The sequence below is a fragment of the Callionymus lyra genome, chromosome 9 (genome assembly GCF_982586985.1).
Source record: "Callionymus lyra chromosome 9, fCalLyr1.hap1.1, whole genome shotgun sequence".
Classification (NCBI taxonomy): domain Eukaryota; kingdom Metazoa; phylum Chordata; class Actinopteri; order Syngnathiformes; family Callionymidae; genus Callionymus; species Callionymus lyra.
The window spans coordinates 3,527,026-3,544,847 of NC_141826.1; the positions used below are offsets into that span (position 1 = coordinate 3,527,026).

Below are 17,822 nucleotides of genomic sequence, written 5' to 3' on the forward strand. Positions count from 1 at the left end.
CAACAAATAAAAGCATTTTGGGTCAGACTATTGAAAAGTATTAAAAAAAAGCGACATTTTGACCATAGTTTGTTGTGTTGCTTAATGTGATTGAACCCTTAAATGTGTTTTAAATAGTTTCCGGAACGATCATTTTTATTGAACACCTAATTTTATTGGTTTTAATGTGTATCGTATTTAGGTATTTTAAATATTCTTTGGGAATTTGTTTAAAATGAAATTGAAGTAGGAATTAAAGATTAAAAAAAAAAACATATGAATTTGCTTCAATGGTACTATGGAAAATATTTTATTTAATTATTTCTAATAACATTTAATCATGCATATTTATTGAAAATAACTAACAATCTGGATGCATAAAAACTTATACACTATCTGAGGACCTTTCTTGATCTAACCTGACACACCTGTTGCCCCACTGATACATTTGTGATAACCCTATTGTTTTTATGCAATGAACTGTTGCTCTTTATAGAATATTTTTTCTGTTGAAAACTTTTTTTAAATAGTTTATTGTTTTTTTTCCCTATAAACGGTACAACTCTGTTTTTATTTAATCCTGAAACAGGATCCAGCAGGAATCTTTGAGTTGGTGGAAGTGGTGGGAAATGGAACCTATGGACAGGTGTATAAGGTGAGTTTGTGTGTCACAGTTTAACAAGAGCTACATTTGATGTTTCCATTTCTTTCATACAGTTTTGAAAGTTCTTAATTAGTATTGCATTGTAAATCATCGTTGAACGTTTGAAATCTTAGCAAACGAGAGGTTACAAGAGCGAAGTCCATTATGAAATAATAAAAGCTTCTCTCATCTTGCACACAGCTGTAGTCACGCCCCGCTTTATTTATAAAATGAGTCCCTTTGTTTTGGAGACTTCCGGGATTGATGGCGTATAGTGAAAAACCTTAATGTTTGACCCATCACAGAAGAGTGAGTGTGGTTATGGTAAAGATTTAGTCTTTGATTTGACTTTTTTCAAAGCAGATAAGGAAAGTTAGAAAACCTGTTTTTGTGACATAAAGATAAAGCAAAGGGTTTTGTTTAAATGTCTCTCCAGTCTTGACTGAAGATTAAAAAGAAGATATTTGGAATGTCAATGAAATAAGTGCCCGACCAGCATATCTAACCATCTATTCACAAAAGTAACAAAAGGTTATTTGCAATAGAAACATTGTTGAATAATAATTTGTTTGTTCAAAGTTTAGAGATTGCCAAAAAATGGTGGTATGTTTAGTTATTAGAGAGCATGAAGTTCTGAGATCACCAAACATCAATGTTGGCAATAAACATTGGTTCTGATATACACACACGCATACAATATCCCAAAATAATGTGTGGGCAGATATCAACATCACAAAATAAATTTCTGCCTACAATTTATTCAACATGACATCTGGATTAACTAAGTCTGAATGTAGCTTGGATTTCGCAAACAGTGCTTGTTACAGCACTTGTTACACACCGAAGAGAGGGCGGTGAGCAATCCCTGCTGACTTTGACATTGAGTATAACAGTAAAGCAAAAATTCCCACACATGGTTCTGTGAGGCAAGCATCATTTAAATCTCCTCAGTCGTCTTACTTCCTCATTGTGCAATCTCTAAATGTGTGTCGTGAGAGAGGAGGGTTGTGGTTATGGGAGGTGTTGTGCCTTTTTTTTTAGATATGTGCAGCTGTGAAACTCAGGTTCACATGTGGTTGCCACACAAACATTTAAGTGCTACTATATGTTAAGTATACAGAAGAGTTTAAGTTCTGCAGCGAATAAACATGATGTGGGTAAAGAAACACTCACAAAACTAACTGAAAACTGTTGTCGTGAGAATTGGTCTGCCATCGTTGCAATTGGGAGGATGGCGACGGCTCATGCTAAAGCTGTGACTTAAGTTAGGTGGCATTTGTAAATCTTAGCCCATGGATGAGTTAACAATTCATCCGGGTTCGTCATGATTAGAAAAAAAGTGTTTACAGTGTGAGACACCAAGAGTTTGGTGGGTGTCTGCTGTGAAGACGGAAGAGTCGCCTAAAAGAGTTTCACTTCTACCTAAAATAATTTGAACCATCAAATTGTCAATAGCAAGAATAGAATCAACATAACTAACTGCTCACACGGCATAATGATAACTTGACATACTGTCAATGACATGCTCATGACATGCATAATTTTCCTATGACATAATACATATTCTCATGATATACTTCATGATCACATAAATAATCACATGACATAAATAAATGATCACCTGACATACATACTATGCTTATGACATAGATAAAGTCAACATTTTGTAACTTCAATAATAAATAATAAAAATCAACTTCACTAATGTCACCCACTTCCACAGCTTTTTTACAGGGTTTAATAGTGTTAGAACTTTTAGTAATGAACATTTTTCTGGTCATGAGAAAAGTTTATTAATATATTTAGGAAACATTGCTTTGTTAACTGAACAAACGTTTGTTATTTCAAGCACTGGCATTTCCTGTTTAAATGGTAACATGCAAAGTTTGGAGGGGAAATGGCATTTTGGAGGTTGGTTGTTTAACAGTCTGAACTTCAATCAAGTTTTCTGTTTATGTCTGACTGCATTACTTGCAAGCAAAATTTCTGCTTCTGTAGTGGGAAACAGGGCCAAAACAAGACCGGAGGAACAATAGCTCAGACTGAAAGCCCACAACAACGTCTTTGACGAAACCGGAGCGTAGATTGGCATAAAAGTCAAATGCTGACAAAGCTATTATTTACCTCTTCTGTAGGTTTCAGGTTTGATTTACTCCACTTCAAAATTCCATCCAACCTAAATAAAAGTGATTACCATGATGTGCAATACATTCTGTTCTCTGAAATAAACCTCTTCTGGATCTCTATGTGAACTAATCGAACAAGTTAGATGAGTGTATTCATCACCAAATTGCCAAGTGAAAGGAGCATAAGCAAAACTTTTAAGATGTTGTCTGTTTGTAAAAAATAGAATCATGCAGAAATGTTAGATATCTAAAGAATGCTTATTTGATGTATGTTTACAGTGATAATAGTGTGACATATTTTGTCAAATGAAAATAGTATTCACGCTGTCTTGAGTCGGTTACTTCAGGTACACCATTTTTATTACAGACCAAAACATGTTTGCATAATTCATGACTACAACTATGAATGCTAGTAGAATTGCGAAGGCCTCTTCTGTATGAAGTAATTAGATTTATCGTCTTTATTTATCACAAATATCATCTTTTTGTTGTACATCTTTATTACATGATATTATCAATCCTGTTCTTAACTAAATATAGTTACTGATGTGACAGTGGTGTCCCATAGCTTATGATTATATCGCTTTATCATAATCATCAATAATGTTCACAAGATCAGATTTTTGACTTATCGACACCACAACATGGTTTTCCAAGTATTACAGTAGGCTTCAGGTTGCATTTTCTAGATTTTTTACTGTTTCACATCACATTACACATCCTCATAATTTATTTTATCCGCTCTGGCTTTGTTAGAGGCATGACTAACAATGGGTGAGATGGTTTACTATTATCCTTAGCTTTTAAAAGTTTTCCAGTTATTGTTGACTTGAAAATCGCACAATATGCCAAATTAGTCTGACTGACCCTTGACCTACTAAGTTCCTGTGAGTTACTACTTCTTATTTTTCCAAACTTGCACTTGACGTTTACACTTTTTGAGACAAGAAGTCCCCCTCTGTGGAATCTCTGGGGTATATACTTGATTTTACTTTGCTGTCATTTATGTGAAATTGATTGACAAAGATTTGTATGTCCTGTTGAATGGATGAATTGCAAAACAAACATTGTGAATATCTAAAGTGACACAGATTTTGCGAAAGGTTGTGAATGAAATGACTTGCAATATATGGATCATCGCGCTACTGCTGTATCATGATGGTTATGATGAGCAAAATATCATGATGGTGACATATTGTGAGAGCAAGTAAAAAAAAAAGAACAACTTTTAATTTCAAAGTCGATGTGAAAAAAACACAGGGTACTGTTCATTGCTTGCAAGCCATAATAACAGGAACTATGTGCTAGGACATAAAGCTGATGCATTTATCATCATGTGACAAAAAGTTCATCAAGTTCAACGACTGGATTCCAGTCATTTCTATATTACACACACTAAGCACTGCATCATCATGACTCACTGTGCTCTGCTGTCTTACCCTCTTGACACACACACTGGGCGTTTTCCAGTTTGCTGAGGAACTTCCCTTCTATACACAGCGTTAACATTATGGTCACTGCTGATGCGGCTGTTTTGTTTTTTTGTTCAGAAAAGATGTGTATTTTAATGTATCTAAATGTTCAGGTCATGACTTATATATAATGTATTGAGTTCAAAATGTAAACATTTTCTTTTCTTTTTTTTAAAGAAAGTTGGCACCGGACAACAGTTTTGTTCACCACTTATGTCTCTGTTGGGACACAGCGGGTCTGTCTGTGGTGAAACAGCTGGCGTTGTTCCATTCTTATGAGTGAATCACTTAAGACTTCCTTTTGTCTTTCTAGTTTCACTTCCTCTTCATATGACGTAGATCAAATTATTCATACATTATTTGTGCTAACAAATCTGCTGACCAAACGACTTCCAGATGTAGGTCATGTTTCAGGGTCTGTTTTTGGTTTTAAAAATTCTCTTTATGGCCTGTTGTCTAAAATCACTGAGGAAAACAGAATTGTCTGAATGATCAAGTGCAAACATTTCTTTTGTTTTGTGATGGGAAAATAAACGTATACACCATGTTGAATGATTAGTTGAAGTAAAAGATGGCGTGCAGGAGCAGGAATGGGTCAGGATTGTTGTGGCAGGAAAGGACACAGGAAGGAAGACTGAGGCGAAGGCAGAGAGAATGACTTAAAGGAAGGAAGGAAGATAGGAGAGGGAAAGAAAATGGTGAGTGAAGAGGAAAGCAGTATCCCATTGGGACAGCCGTTGTGTTTACACTTGCATGGCAGTCTGAAGTCAATGGAAATATGGGAAGTCCACCAATTTAGTTGAGGTCTGAGTTGTTAAATGTCCATTCTGCCAAAAATGATTAGGTGAGAAAATGACAATACTTCTCAATATTCCGATTGTAGTGTGTAGCAAGTCCTCATTTTTCTTCTTTTTTTATTTTCGTGTATGTGAAAAATAGTAAAACACTATAATTATGCTTGCATATACCACAAGAAGTTTTGATATATTTGTATGACTTTGTGATCAAAAAGTAGTGTTTAAGATAAAGTATTATAAACCTGAACTATTGTTGGCATCCCTTAGTTTATAGTCAGAAATATAATATAAATCCTATAGAAAGTCTTCACTTTGAACACTGCTGAAAACTGACCATGAAATATTTCCTTCAACTGAGAAAAATCTCTAAACTTAGGAAAAGGTTGTCACAACATGATCTAGAGCTTATAATTCATGCGTCTGTGTCTTCTCGTCTGGACTATTGTTACAGTTTGTTTTCATTTCTGATATAAAACTCTGCAGTGAGAGTTCTGACCCACTCTAGTAGAAGAACTCGCATTTCCCCGATCCTTGAAACTCTTTACTGGCTTCCAGTTTCTTTCAGAATCATTTTAAAATTCTGGTTCTTACTTTCAGAGCTATTCATGGTCAGGCTCCTCCTTACATCAATGATCTGATCTAGTCTTACACCCCAGCTCGGGCTCTGAGGTCTGCGGATCAGAATCTACTGATGGTTCCACGCACACGGTTCAGGAACAGAGGACAGAAATCCTTCCAGGCTGTTCCTCCTAAGCCTTGGAACGATCTTCCTCTCTCTCTGTGTTTGATGGATCTACTGACTCCTTCAAGAAACATCTTAATACACTTTTATTCGTGCAGGCTTTTCCTTTATTCTCTGAGAATCCTGTGTTTATTTTTAACATTCATAACTGCCACTTTTACTTTAAAGACGATTTCTATATTTTTGTAATTTCATATAGAAATATATATAAATGTTGCTTGAGAGATTTCCATTTCACACAGTATTGATACATAGATCAGAACACATAGACCATGAACATGTGGTAAAATGTAGGTTAATGTTGTATATTTAGAACTTCACTTAACTTACCTCACTCTCATATTGATCAGATTCTGCTTTTCTTTTCTCGTGTTTCTTTAGTTGATGCATATTTAATCCTACTACCAAAACCAAAATCTAATTAAATACACAATCTCTCACACACACCCACATGCACACACACAGGGTATATGAAATTCACTTCACTTCCAGGTTCTTGTGATAAAAACATGTTAATGAAACTAAAATGTGTTATTTTATGTCTTATTATTGATTGATAATTATCCATATTTTATATTTAAAGAAATGTCAGACTCATATGTTTATTTTTTTGCCCCAAGGGTTGTCATGTCAAGACCGGACAGATGGCTGCTATCAAAGTCATGGATGTCACAGAGGTAACATTGCTTTCAGTTTCCTCCAACATATTTCCTGTCCTCCACAGTGTCCAACCAGACAAAACAGTATGTGAAGTATATAATAATGTGACCCAGGAGTTCAGAACAAAAACTCCTTCATTACTAAACATAATAAAGAATTTCTGCTTCTCAGGCACAGACTTATTAGTTATTCAAATGCTTAAAATATTTCCACAAATGTTTCTATTCAACCTACTTTTAACCTAACTTTAGATGTACAAATAGTTTAATAATTAAAGTACTGAACTACTACAGTAATCTGCCTTGAATCAAGGTTTTACAATTTCTGATAAATATTAATTATCTTCTAGAGAACTGGATTATCATCAGGGCATTATTTCTCATACACTGTTTTGTGCATTTTAAATAGTATGCAACTCTGATACAAAAAAGTTATAATGAGAGTATTGAAGTAACTTTTTTCATTGTATTTTTGTCTATGTTTTGTGGGATTTTATTATTGAGACATGAAAATTGGTTTGTTTTTGTTGTGTTATTATATACTGTAGGTTAATGGCTAACGGTGTTCTACCTTTTTATTGAATTTAGGAGGAAGAAGAAGAGATCAAACTGGAGATCAACATGCTCAAGAACTATTCCCACCACAGGAACATCGCTACTTATTATGGAGCTTTTATCAAGAAAGGTCTTGCTGGACGGGACCACCAGCTCTGGGTTTGTTGCATTTGACCACGCACATTGAATATCAGCTTTCTATTAGTGATCTTAATAGAGAGTTATGACTTGGTTCCTTGCAGTTGGTGATGGAGTACTGTGGAGCAGGCTCTGTGACAGACCTTGTTAAGAAAACCAAGGGGAACTGCCTGAAAGAGGACTGGATCTCTTACATCTGCCGGGAAGTTCTAAGGGTGAGTCCATTGTCGACAGTCTATTAAAGCTGCACCAAGTAGAAATAGAAAGGAATGAGACAGCCAACTGTATTAACGCCCCATTTTGTTTATACAACTAGTCCCTTGGAGACTTCCCGGATTGATGACGCATTGTGACAAACCTTGACGTTTGACCAATCACAGCAAATATACTAGATTTAATCACCAGAAAAAGAACGTGTTTTCAGTGGGCGGGTCTTAAGCACATTTTGTGATGTAAATATTTCAATGAAAAGACAGTTTTGTACAAACGGACACATACTGATGACATGATAGAAGTGCAAGATCTATTTAAAATACACTTAAATCAAAACATCGGTTTCCTTTTAATTATATTTAAATAATTCAGCTTTAATTGATAAAAGGTCAAAATTTCAAGAAAACAACAATACACTTTCTTTTATGAGGCTTGTATTACCAATGATACTGTCTGAACTTCACTACCCGGTGTGGAGAAACCTTTTTATATTCTTGTGTTTTGTTTTTTCAAAGAAAAATTATCATTACAATTATTTATCTACACACTGTAAATGTGCAGTTTAAATCACCCTTTCTTATTTAAGCACAGTTTGAAACAACTTATTGAATTTCTTTGTACTGTATTGTATCAACTCTTTTACATGGACCAATTGACACATTTCAGCATATCACAAGGAAAGTCTTTATTTAGACTGTGTTTTTTGCCGCTTAATAGAATTCTGCTTTCTTTTGAAACAGACGATGCATTTAGATTACTGAGCCAAACAAGAAACCACAGGAATTATTGCTGCTGTCAAACAAACAAGGCTTTCTGCAGTTAGTAGTGAGAGCTGACCCTGATTCTGCCAGTTTCCTGCATCTCTGATGCAGCTTCTAGTAGTCAGGGTTGTGAGAAACTGCGCTGTTGCCCTTAATGATCTATAAACCAAGAATGATGTTTGTAGAATCTTGTACACGATAATATACGGTTCCATTTTTTAGTGTACATTCACCTGTTTTGTAAAATCTTGTTGTTAAACCTAAACTAATCCAGTACACTCTCAGAAAGGGTGGTACCAGGAAGTTGTTTCAATCATTCTAGTTTCAAAACCTATTTGTGTTATGTATGACTTTTTTCCCTTGATTTTCTGAGACTTTTATGTTGTCTCTGTGTTGTCTTGACCTTTTTAGTATTTATTTTATTGTATATTGTGAAACGGCTGAAGATGTGTATGGGTTCAATTTTGGAAGGGTGGTTGAAAAGTTTGTCTGTTTCCCTCTCTTTTTTTATCTTTTTTTGCCAATGTGAGATGATATGTGTGTGTGCTTGTTTTTTTACTCTTTTCCAAATGCATTTGCCAATTATTTAACATTTGTGTTCATGTATAACTACGAGGCCAGATATGGTTGTGTACAGTCTGGTCCTAATTGTGTTGGTTGAGAGCGATCATTGTCAAACAACACTGACATCTCAGTTAAGCGCAAAGTGCTTAATGGGCGAAGAAAGGGGTCTTCTTCATTCAACTATCTGAGATCCCTTGTTATATGGAACTTTTGGAAGATGATACCAAAGATCTATCTGACACATACACTCACAATGAAGAAAGATTTGACCCAATACACATATCTTTATACATATAAGTGAAGGATCATAATTTCTTTGGTAACTGTCAGTATCTCTAAATACATGTTTATGAAACAAATAATTAGGTTTACATTATACAGAGCTATTCAAGTGCTCCAGACAATGCATCTTGGTACTTAACAGGTGGAGTTTTTCACAAATATCCTGTAGATCTTTGACACAGATGTAAAATATCTGTACAGTTTTACATCGCGTTTCTTACTCCAGCATCCAAAGAAAGCTACTTGGAATATACACAGGAGACTTGTCTCTGGCGTGTGGCCAGGGAACTCTGCCATATATTGTTTCAGCTTCACTGCACACCAAGTGAAAAAAACCCATTGTCAGAAATGAAACTCACTTCCTCTGTTTATTTAACCCCCTTTGAAGAAGCCACAGTGCAAACGGTTGGACTCCCTAGTGTAAGCCTACTGTCATTTTTGTAAGTTGTTCTATATCAAACCATCTGACTTGTGTCTGTGTGCATGTTTGTGCGTGGTGTTTTCCAGGGTCTTTCCCATCTTCACTCCCACCATGTGATCCACAGAGACATTAAGGGCCAGAATGTTTTGCTCACAGAAAATGCTGAAGTCAAACTGGGTATGACACACTGACACATGCACATAGCTAGAGGCAGCAGCACAGAACAATCGCACAGTCATTCTCACACACATGCTCTCAAACAATGCAAACACAACTACAATTCAAAACGTTGTGAAGTTGCTGTTGTTTACACTGTGAATTTATGACATTTTGCAGTTGACTTTGGGGTGTCTGCGCAGCTGGACAAGACTGTTGGCCGGAGAAACACCTTCATTGGTACCCCATACTGGATGGCCCCCGAAGTCATCGCATGTGATGAGAACACTGAGGCCACGTATGACTATAGGGTAATTATATACAATTTCATTACCTTCCAACTCAAGGCAAAACGTGTTGGTGTTCTGCCAAGACATAGAAATGACACAAAGATTACAGTCCATCTCAACTAAAACTTTATTGTGTCGTCAAAACTAACTAAAATGCTTAATTGCAGTCACGGGGCGTCTTTTTCTGCATAAGTACATTTAAAAAACTCAATCTAATTAAAACAACAAGCACTTAAGTTCTTCAGCCAGTCCAGGGGGAACAAGTTGAGAACATCCTGAAACACTGAGTTAACATCTCCAGACAGATTTGAAACCTTTTTTCATTAGTTTGTTCAGTCTGTTTCTGTCAACCGTTGCTGTTCCAGACATTCTGTCCCCAGCGAGTCATAAACGGTGAACAGGAGTGTCTTCTGCACTTTAAATGACCTTGAACTGCTACTTTCTGTATCGTCCAACAATCTATAAATCAGCAACATCTATAAGAGAAATACATGTGGAATTCTGGTAAAAAATAAAGAAGAATAAAAATGTATTTTTAACGTTATTAAGAAAAAAATAACATCTGTTCTTTACTCAAGTAAATGATTTTGTGTTTACTTAACTTATTTCACTATATACTGTATGATTGCAAGTTTATGGTTACTTTCAAATTTACAATATTTCCTCCACCTGATTTTTTTTAAATTCCTTAGTTTTCCTACAAGTTATTTAAAGTACAAACATTATATTATCATTATCAAACTTGTATAATTGTTTTATGTCTTGCTCATTTATTTCAGAGTGACCTTTGGTCTTTGGGCATCACTGCCTTGGAAATGGCTGAAGGCGCCCCTCGTAAGTCACAAAAACACACATGCGCATATTGTTTTATTTTTTTAACTTAACCTATTATATGTGTCTAAAGCTCTGTGTGACATGCATCCCATGAGGGCGCTGTTTTTGATTCCACGGAACCCTCCACCCAAGCTGAAATCCAAGAAGTGGTGTGTATTTATATAGTCCTTGTGTGCACAGACAACCTTGATTACTGTATGTAAGGCAAGCTAGATACAAATATTTTTGCATAGTTTTGCATTTTTAGAACTTACACTTTTAATTAATAACCATGTTTACATCTTAATACTTTCTTATGAAATTGAAATGAACTATTATAAATAAAAAATAATAATTTACTTCTTCTCCCAGGTCCAAGCGCTTCCTGTCTTTCGTCGACAGCTGCTTAGTCAAAAACCACCTGTACCGACCAACCACTGACGCCCTGTTGAGGCACGCTTTTATTCGGGATTTGGTTAATGAGAGGCAAGTCCGAATCATGCTCAAGGATCATCTAGACAGGACGAAAAAGAAGAGAGAGAAAGGTGAGAAGAGTTGTGAATAATGAGATTGATTTAGTATGTACATTTAAGGAGAAAACATATCAGCATCCTTGATATTCCATCTGAATTGGCAAACTGTCATATATATTTTTTTGGGGGGAACCAAGACGTCTACATAGTATTTTGCACCCTGTCAACATATTTAGAAGAACAATTTAGATGTATTTGCAATCAGTTCATAGATAAATGTGATCTCAACCTTTAGAGACTGAGCATGGAGAGAGATAAGACTAGTCTTTGGATGTGACAGCCAAAACATTGACAATCTCAAGGCTAAGTTATTTTTCAGAGAATATAAAACGGTTGTGCCCACAAGGTCAACACTAAGTAGCCCATGCCACTATAACTAACCTTCATGGGTGTGAACAGAAGAAAAGGATTTTAAAAAATGATAAAGATCCTATTAAAGTTTCTAAATCAATCCACACTAATGGCTGACCCGCCAGGTTCATATAGTTCATTCTACATATTCGGACTAATGCATAAGGCATTGATCCTTATGAGTTTTGGGAAAGTTTAAAGGCTGCCTTATTATTGAAGAATAAATAGTTTCTCGTTTTAACTATTATGTAAAAACAGCAAAAGAACAAATGACAACAGTCCAATGAACTGTAAGAAATGTTAATGGTCTGAAAGTATTTTTTTTCTTTCATAATGTCTGAGACAGGGAGGGGGAATATGAGACAGTGAAAGAAGAAGGAAGGAGAGAACTGAACAAACATCTGGTTGTAATCTGCTGTGGGCTTATAAAATCACAAATGACTATGACACTTTTTACTTAAACTAAAGCGAGGAGAATAAGAACGAAAAAGCTATGTCAGAAATAATGTCACGATTAACACAAATTGATAAAGTGTTAATTCTTTGATTTACGGACGTAAATAACTTTATATATTCCCATTTAAAAGAAATTGACACAAAACATTTGGCCACAGGCACTGCGGGCGTGACACCCTTCCGTCCTGTCATGCATTCATGAAAAGAAAACTTTCCCAGCATCACATTAACCCACCGGCAAGCCTTCAAATACATACAACAACAAAAAAATTCACTGAGAAAAAAAATGACAGGATAAACCTCAACTAAACCTAAAAAAAACCTTTTTTTTTAAACAGACGGATTTAATAAGTAAAATGAGTCAAAGCATGAACAAATTATTTCAGATTGTCTTCATGGTCTCAATGTCTTTAATTTGGCAATAGAAGTAAGATAACCTTTGAAATTCTGAAATTGGTTTGGCTAAAATAGCAAGTTGGACTGCATTGATTTAGTTCGAATAGAATGACAAAACTGACAAAAAGCCTTTTTTAAATGTGTTATATGTATTATTGTTTACTCTTGTGATGAGGTATCCATTCTTCTCTTGTTGTTTTACATAAATAATAGACCTGATAAAACCAGAGAACAACATGTATAAATCTGTGTTTTATTTTACAAAGACTGAATCTGTGGATTCATGGATTGTTATTTACATTGTTAGTTTAAACTGGCTTTAAACAACCAGTGCAGCTCTTGAAACAGAAATCAAAAAGCACACAAAAGTGTAGACCTTACAGTACAGTAGCTGATATTCACTATGTATGAACTAAACCAGTTATAAAACCTGCTAGAACCAAGTTCCAACTTTATCTGGTTATGCTTTTTGGCCAATGGTCCCTTACTGTTCTTGTTCTCAGTCCTTTATAACGGATCAATGCACCAGTTGAAATCCTGACAATAAGTAGCAACCACTCTTTTTTTACTATTAAAGTGCACTTACTAAAAAAAACTTTTAAGTGTGACAGTTCCAGTCTTTTACCCTCAGCAAAGTATCAGTATTGCATTGCTACATTAGTGCCACATATGAATTTTGTTCCCCAATCAGGCCACATGAGACTTTCTCGTGGCTTGATAGAAACACAAATGCTGCTGCCAGGCGATCATCCAGGAACCAGGAATGTCTAATACTTTAGTGGTTGGTTAGACCCTGAACACTGTGAGCAGAACTGCACATCAAAGGATTCCACTTGAAGCACTACATGTGACCAAACCTCAGGTCTAACCATCACAGCAGTATCACATTTACAAGATGCACAAGAAATGAATCGCTGGGTTAATAGACATGCCTGCAGTGGCAGCAACAAATCATGAAATGGCTCGCATGTCCTCATTTGAGACCATTTTCTGTTGCAATAATGTTGTCCTTGATCTAAACTATCCTATAATTTAAATGACTTAATGTTTTTTTTCCTGTCTATGGTTTTCTCAGATGGTCCAGAGTACGAGTACAGTGGCAGTGAGGAAGACGATGATGTTGTTGAAGAGGAAGGAGAGCCAAGGTAACTGGTACAACGCTTTAGAGATACAAACCAAAATCAGAAACAAGCTTAAAAAGCTAAAGGTAAAAGTAACAAGCTAAACTTTTCAAATTCAATTAACACCGTCCTGGATTTTCAAATTATGGAATCAATAAAACTAAAATAGTCACAGCAACCAAAATAATAGAATGTTTTGTCTGTATCTCTGCTTCTCCGTTTCAAGATTAACAATTTCAATAAAGATTGTCCAGTTGTCCTTTCAAATTCACATTAAGTCGGTTATCTATTGCCTCTGATCCAGGATTGAAGTTGTTATTGTGTGCCGTTAGCATCATTTTCTTTAATTCTTCTTTAATAAGTTGTTGCTTTGGTCCATTCTTTAAACACAACTTTGTCCTTTCAGTGTGAGTTTCAATGATGAGTTGCATGTATCTAAATATATATATACAGTATGAAGTTACATTGTGCTGCAGTGGATTGGTGAACCGCCCAAGGTTTTCATCAACCTCACCCTAATCTGCAGAAAATAAAGTATTTATTGACAAGGACAACAAATAATCTGTGAAAAACTTCTTACTTGTTATGCCCCTCAGCTCCATCATGGACGTTCCTGGCGAGTGGACTTTACGAAGAGAGTTTCTACGATTACAAACGAAGGACCGTGAAGGTGTCAAGATGGGAGCCCAGAGAGAAGCAGAGCAAAGGACTCAGGTACATAAGTAGTGTAGGATGCAGTGCCAATAATAATGTTACTGTTGGTGAGGGCAATCTGGACTGAATAGAAGTTTTGTTATTTTGTTGCTTAAGGTTGTTGCATCCATCTAGGGATGGATGTTGATACTTTGTAACATGATAGCAACAGTTCTGACATAAATATTAGTAACCAGACTAAAAACAAATGATTCCAATGACGTGATTTGAATCAAAATAAATTGATTAAGAACCTTATCAATTAATTAAAATTATTTAGGAACTTGTCATAATACCAGCCCTTGCACACCCTCACTCAGCCTGTTACTCTTAAACGTTTTTTAACATGAAATGTCGTTGAAAACAATGCTTAATTAGCGTCGAATTAAACATTGTTTTTTATATGCAATAAATAATACTTTTCACATGAAATACACAAACAACTAACGTCTTCACTGTTAAAAGTTAACAACTTAAAAGTTTATTAGCATGAAATATCGTCGAAATAGTGCATACTCAAGAGTTTATGAACAAACAATTGCTAACGTTAGTATCACACAACTCATAAGGATCAGTTTCACATGAATTTTATGAAGAAACACTAGTTTTAAAGCAAGAATACTCACATTTATGTACTGTGTTGCTCGCCATTGTTTCGTCTCCGTCAACACTCGGTTTCGAAGTGTGCCTCCGACATCACTACCTCTAGTAGGGAGACCTGGCACTACCTTGAACACTATCACTACGCCGAAAGTAGAATTGGGAATCCACTACACCTCGCGTGCACGCGCAAACGTAGTGGTAGTGCTCAAACTGAGAATTGGAATCGAGCCTTCATGCACGCTGTATCATGCACACACACAATTAAGTCCCAAAATCACATTGACAGAACGCAACTTGGATAAAGTGCATCACTAGGTAAACTCATCCAAAGTTATTTTCTTTTATTCAAAATTTTAGCAAAACCACTTTAATCTATGTTGTTTTGCACATTCAGAATTGATTCTTCCAGTGCTGACACCGTCTTAAGTACTGGTTTGGCATATAAGTACCCTATACTAGTACTCAATACCATCCCGAGGCAGATCTACCTCACATAACTATTTGTATAAGAAAAAGAGGTTGAACTGCCTTGTGAGGCAGTTTTTTGTTAGTTAGTTTGTTTAAATCAAGTAAAACAATGTCAAGTAGTGACGACATAAACAAAGAAATATATATTATTTTTTGCTATTTGGATGCCTGTTAAATAAAAAAATGTGATTTGCTATTATATTCTGTATTAGATGTGATGGAGGACAGCTGTAGGAAATGTAACGGATATCTGACTCTTCACTTTGATTTTATATCATAATTAATACGTCTCAAGATTAACTTCATTGAGTGTTTTGATCAATAAAGTTTTACCTTTACCTTTACACAAAACGACAGCTAACTTTTATTTGAGGAGGGCTGCAAAACAAAAAAAGAAAAGTTTTCTAATCATATTTAGTAAGTTAGATTCTCATTAGTATTCTTATTTATTTAGTGTTCATAGCAGTACAGCTGCAAATCCCCCAGATCTACATCACGCTTGTTTCATCATCTTTAATTCATACATAGTGAGAAATCGCTCAGATTTACGCTTATTTCACTGTTCTTAACAATATTTTACAGTTGGGAAAAAAATAACTTCAGCCACACCCAAAGTTTCTTTAATCCAATAACATGTAGTAGTTCAGGATAAATAGGACATTACAATCATTATGTTTTAGATATATTACTAAACAGAGATAATATAACAGCTTTCGTTCATAAATAAAGGTTAAATCTATTTCAGAAATAGGAGTAAAAGTTTTTATGGTGTTGGCAGATACAGCAGCATCAGCAGCAGATGGAAGAGCAGGAGCGATACAAGCAGCAGTTACTGGCAGAGAGACAGAAGAGAATCCAACAGCAACATGAGCTTCGGCAAAAGTTGGAGGATGTAAGTGTTGGTGTTCCTTCACTGTGCACAGATCTGCCTGCGGAGATTTGATGCATAACTGAATCTGAATGTGTCATGTATCAAGAATGGAAATCATGTTTGACCCTAATAACTTGTACTCCAGCAAAAAAGGGGGCAATTCTCTGAATGTGCCTTCCAATGGGCAGAGCTTCAAGATGTAATGCTAATGGATGAGTCAGATCTCCCTGGCAAGAGAGTGATACTGGATGACAAAAGCAGGAGGAGTGACAACAGACAGGTAAGGGGCACTGATTGTCAATTGTTAGTGTTGTCTCTCGGAACATAACATTTACAAAAAAAGGAGCTGATATACTAACACCAACAAGTCAAAATATTTCAGATTTTGTTCTTCATCGACGGGCTTTAAATATGATAATAGATTCCAGGGCAGGGGAATTGAAAAATCAGGTCTAATGAATCAATCCATCGCATCGCTGGTCATGAGAAGTTTTGTGTTAAGGAAGGTGGGATGTAGAAGTTAATTCAGAAGTGATCGTATAAGTCGAAGCCATCTTCTTAGATTTCCCTGGACATTTTTTGATTAACTTAATTGATCGTTTTCAGCTCTTTAATACATCTCTCTGACAAGTCATTGAGTTTTAATCGTTTGTCATTTATAAAATAATTGCTTTACTGCTCAGGGTTTGATGATTTGAGGGTACATGGTCGATTATTTACTTATTGTTTAGCAGCAATGAACAAATTAGCTTGACAAAGGTAGTTGCATGTCTCAAAGTTACCGCTTATCTTTCATTTAACTAGCTTCTTTTCATGTGTACAAGTGAACACTGAGGTTTCGTTTTTTTATATCTACAATTAAACAGCTATTACTTTTATGTATTTTAATCGCATTCAATTTTGCATGATCAAAAATGAGTGAAAGGATTATATTTAGTCACATGTTTACAGAAGTCGCCAAACAAGATATTTTCTAAATATTTTCATAATCGTCTTGATCAACTTTATTCTGTCTTCATCGACACTCCAAAAATAAACTTTTGAATTAAGGATTTGAGAAATGGTCCTCAAAATATTTAAATAGTTACCGAATTCCTTTTTTTTTTTAAAGCAACTCATTTTAATTAAATTACAAATAGTTTGCATTATTTGTCTAACATTGTTAAGTTTCTGCCAGCACAGGTCACAGACATTTAAATTAGTTATAGATAATTTCATTTAACAGTTGACTTAAGTAAAAATAAAAAGTTAAATTTGACTTAGATATGGGCCTCTTTCATGGTCGTAAATACTTCCTCAGATTCCCAGTAAAGCTATTTCCATCAGCCCACAGGAAACATTAAATCATGCCAGCAATTGTTAAAGAGTCTATTCATACGATGCTATATAATTATGGCAGCTCGCTTAGCGTCTACTTTATGTTTTCCTGAAGGATCAATAAGATAGTAAACTATGGTCACAGATAATGAGGATAATTGTATCACACTGGTCACATTACACTGAGGAATGTGAAGCCTATCAGTGTTGTAAACAACATCAGTTGAATGAGGTATCTGTGCTGCCTTGATAAACAGTTAAAAACAAGTATATGTTAGAAGCTCATGTGGAGAAGTTTGGAGACAGTTAATTAAGCATCATGTTATAGTGATTTAAGACCTTAGTGCACTTAAACTGCAATGACTTGGTGCAGAAGTTCAAACTTGTCCACATTTAAATGTT

The 17,822-nt window shown here is 35.4% G+C and overlaps 1 protein-coding gene across 2 annotated transcripts in view; it reads left to right on the forward strand.

The window, feature by feature from the left end:
* Window positions 1–17,822, forward strand: part of LOC148071492 (mitogen-activated protein kinase kinase kinase kinase 4) — a 33,533-nt gene that overhangs the window by 395 nt on the left and 15,316 nt on the right. For both annotated transcript variants that reach the window (XM_087798476.1, XM_087798477.1), the window contains exons 2-14: window positions 569–634; window positions 6,380–6,436; window positions 7,007–7,132; window positions 7,216–7,326; window positions 9,439–9,529; window positions 9,689–9,819; window positions 10,578–10,632; window positions 10,703–10,781; window positions 10,984–11,156; window positions 13,423–13,492; window positions 14,065–14,182; window positions 16,011–16,124; window positions 16,249–16,383. In XM_087798476.1, coding sequence (XP_087654602.1) covers window positions 569–634; window positions 6,380–6,436; window positions 7,007–7,132; window positions 7,216–7,326; window positions 9,439–9,529; window positions 9,689–9,819; window positions 10,578–10,632; window positions 10,703–10,781; window positions 10,984–11,156; window positions 13,423–13,492; window positions 14,065–14,182; window positions 16,011–16,124; window positions 16,249–16,383 — 1,326 coding nt within the window. The remainder of the gene's footprint in view (window positions 1–568; window positions 635–6,379; window positions 6,437–7,006; window positions 7,133–7,215; window positions 7,327–9,438; window positions 9,530–9,688; window positions 9,820–10,577; window positions 10,633–10,702; window positions 10,782–10,983; window positions 11,157–13,422; window positions 13,493–14,064; window positions 14,183–16,010; window positions 16,125–16,248; window positions 16,384–17,822) is intronic.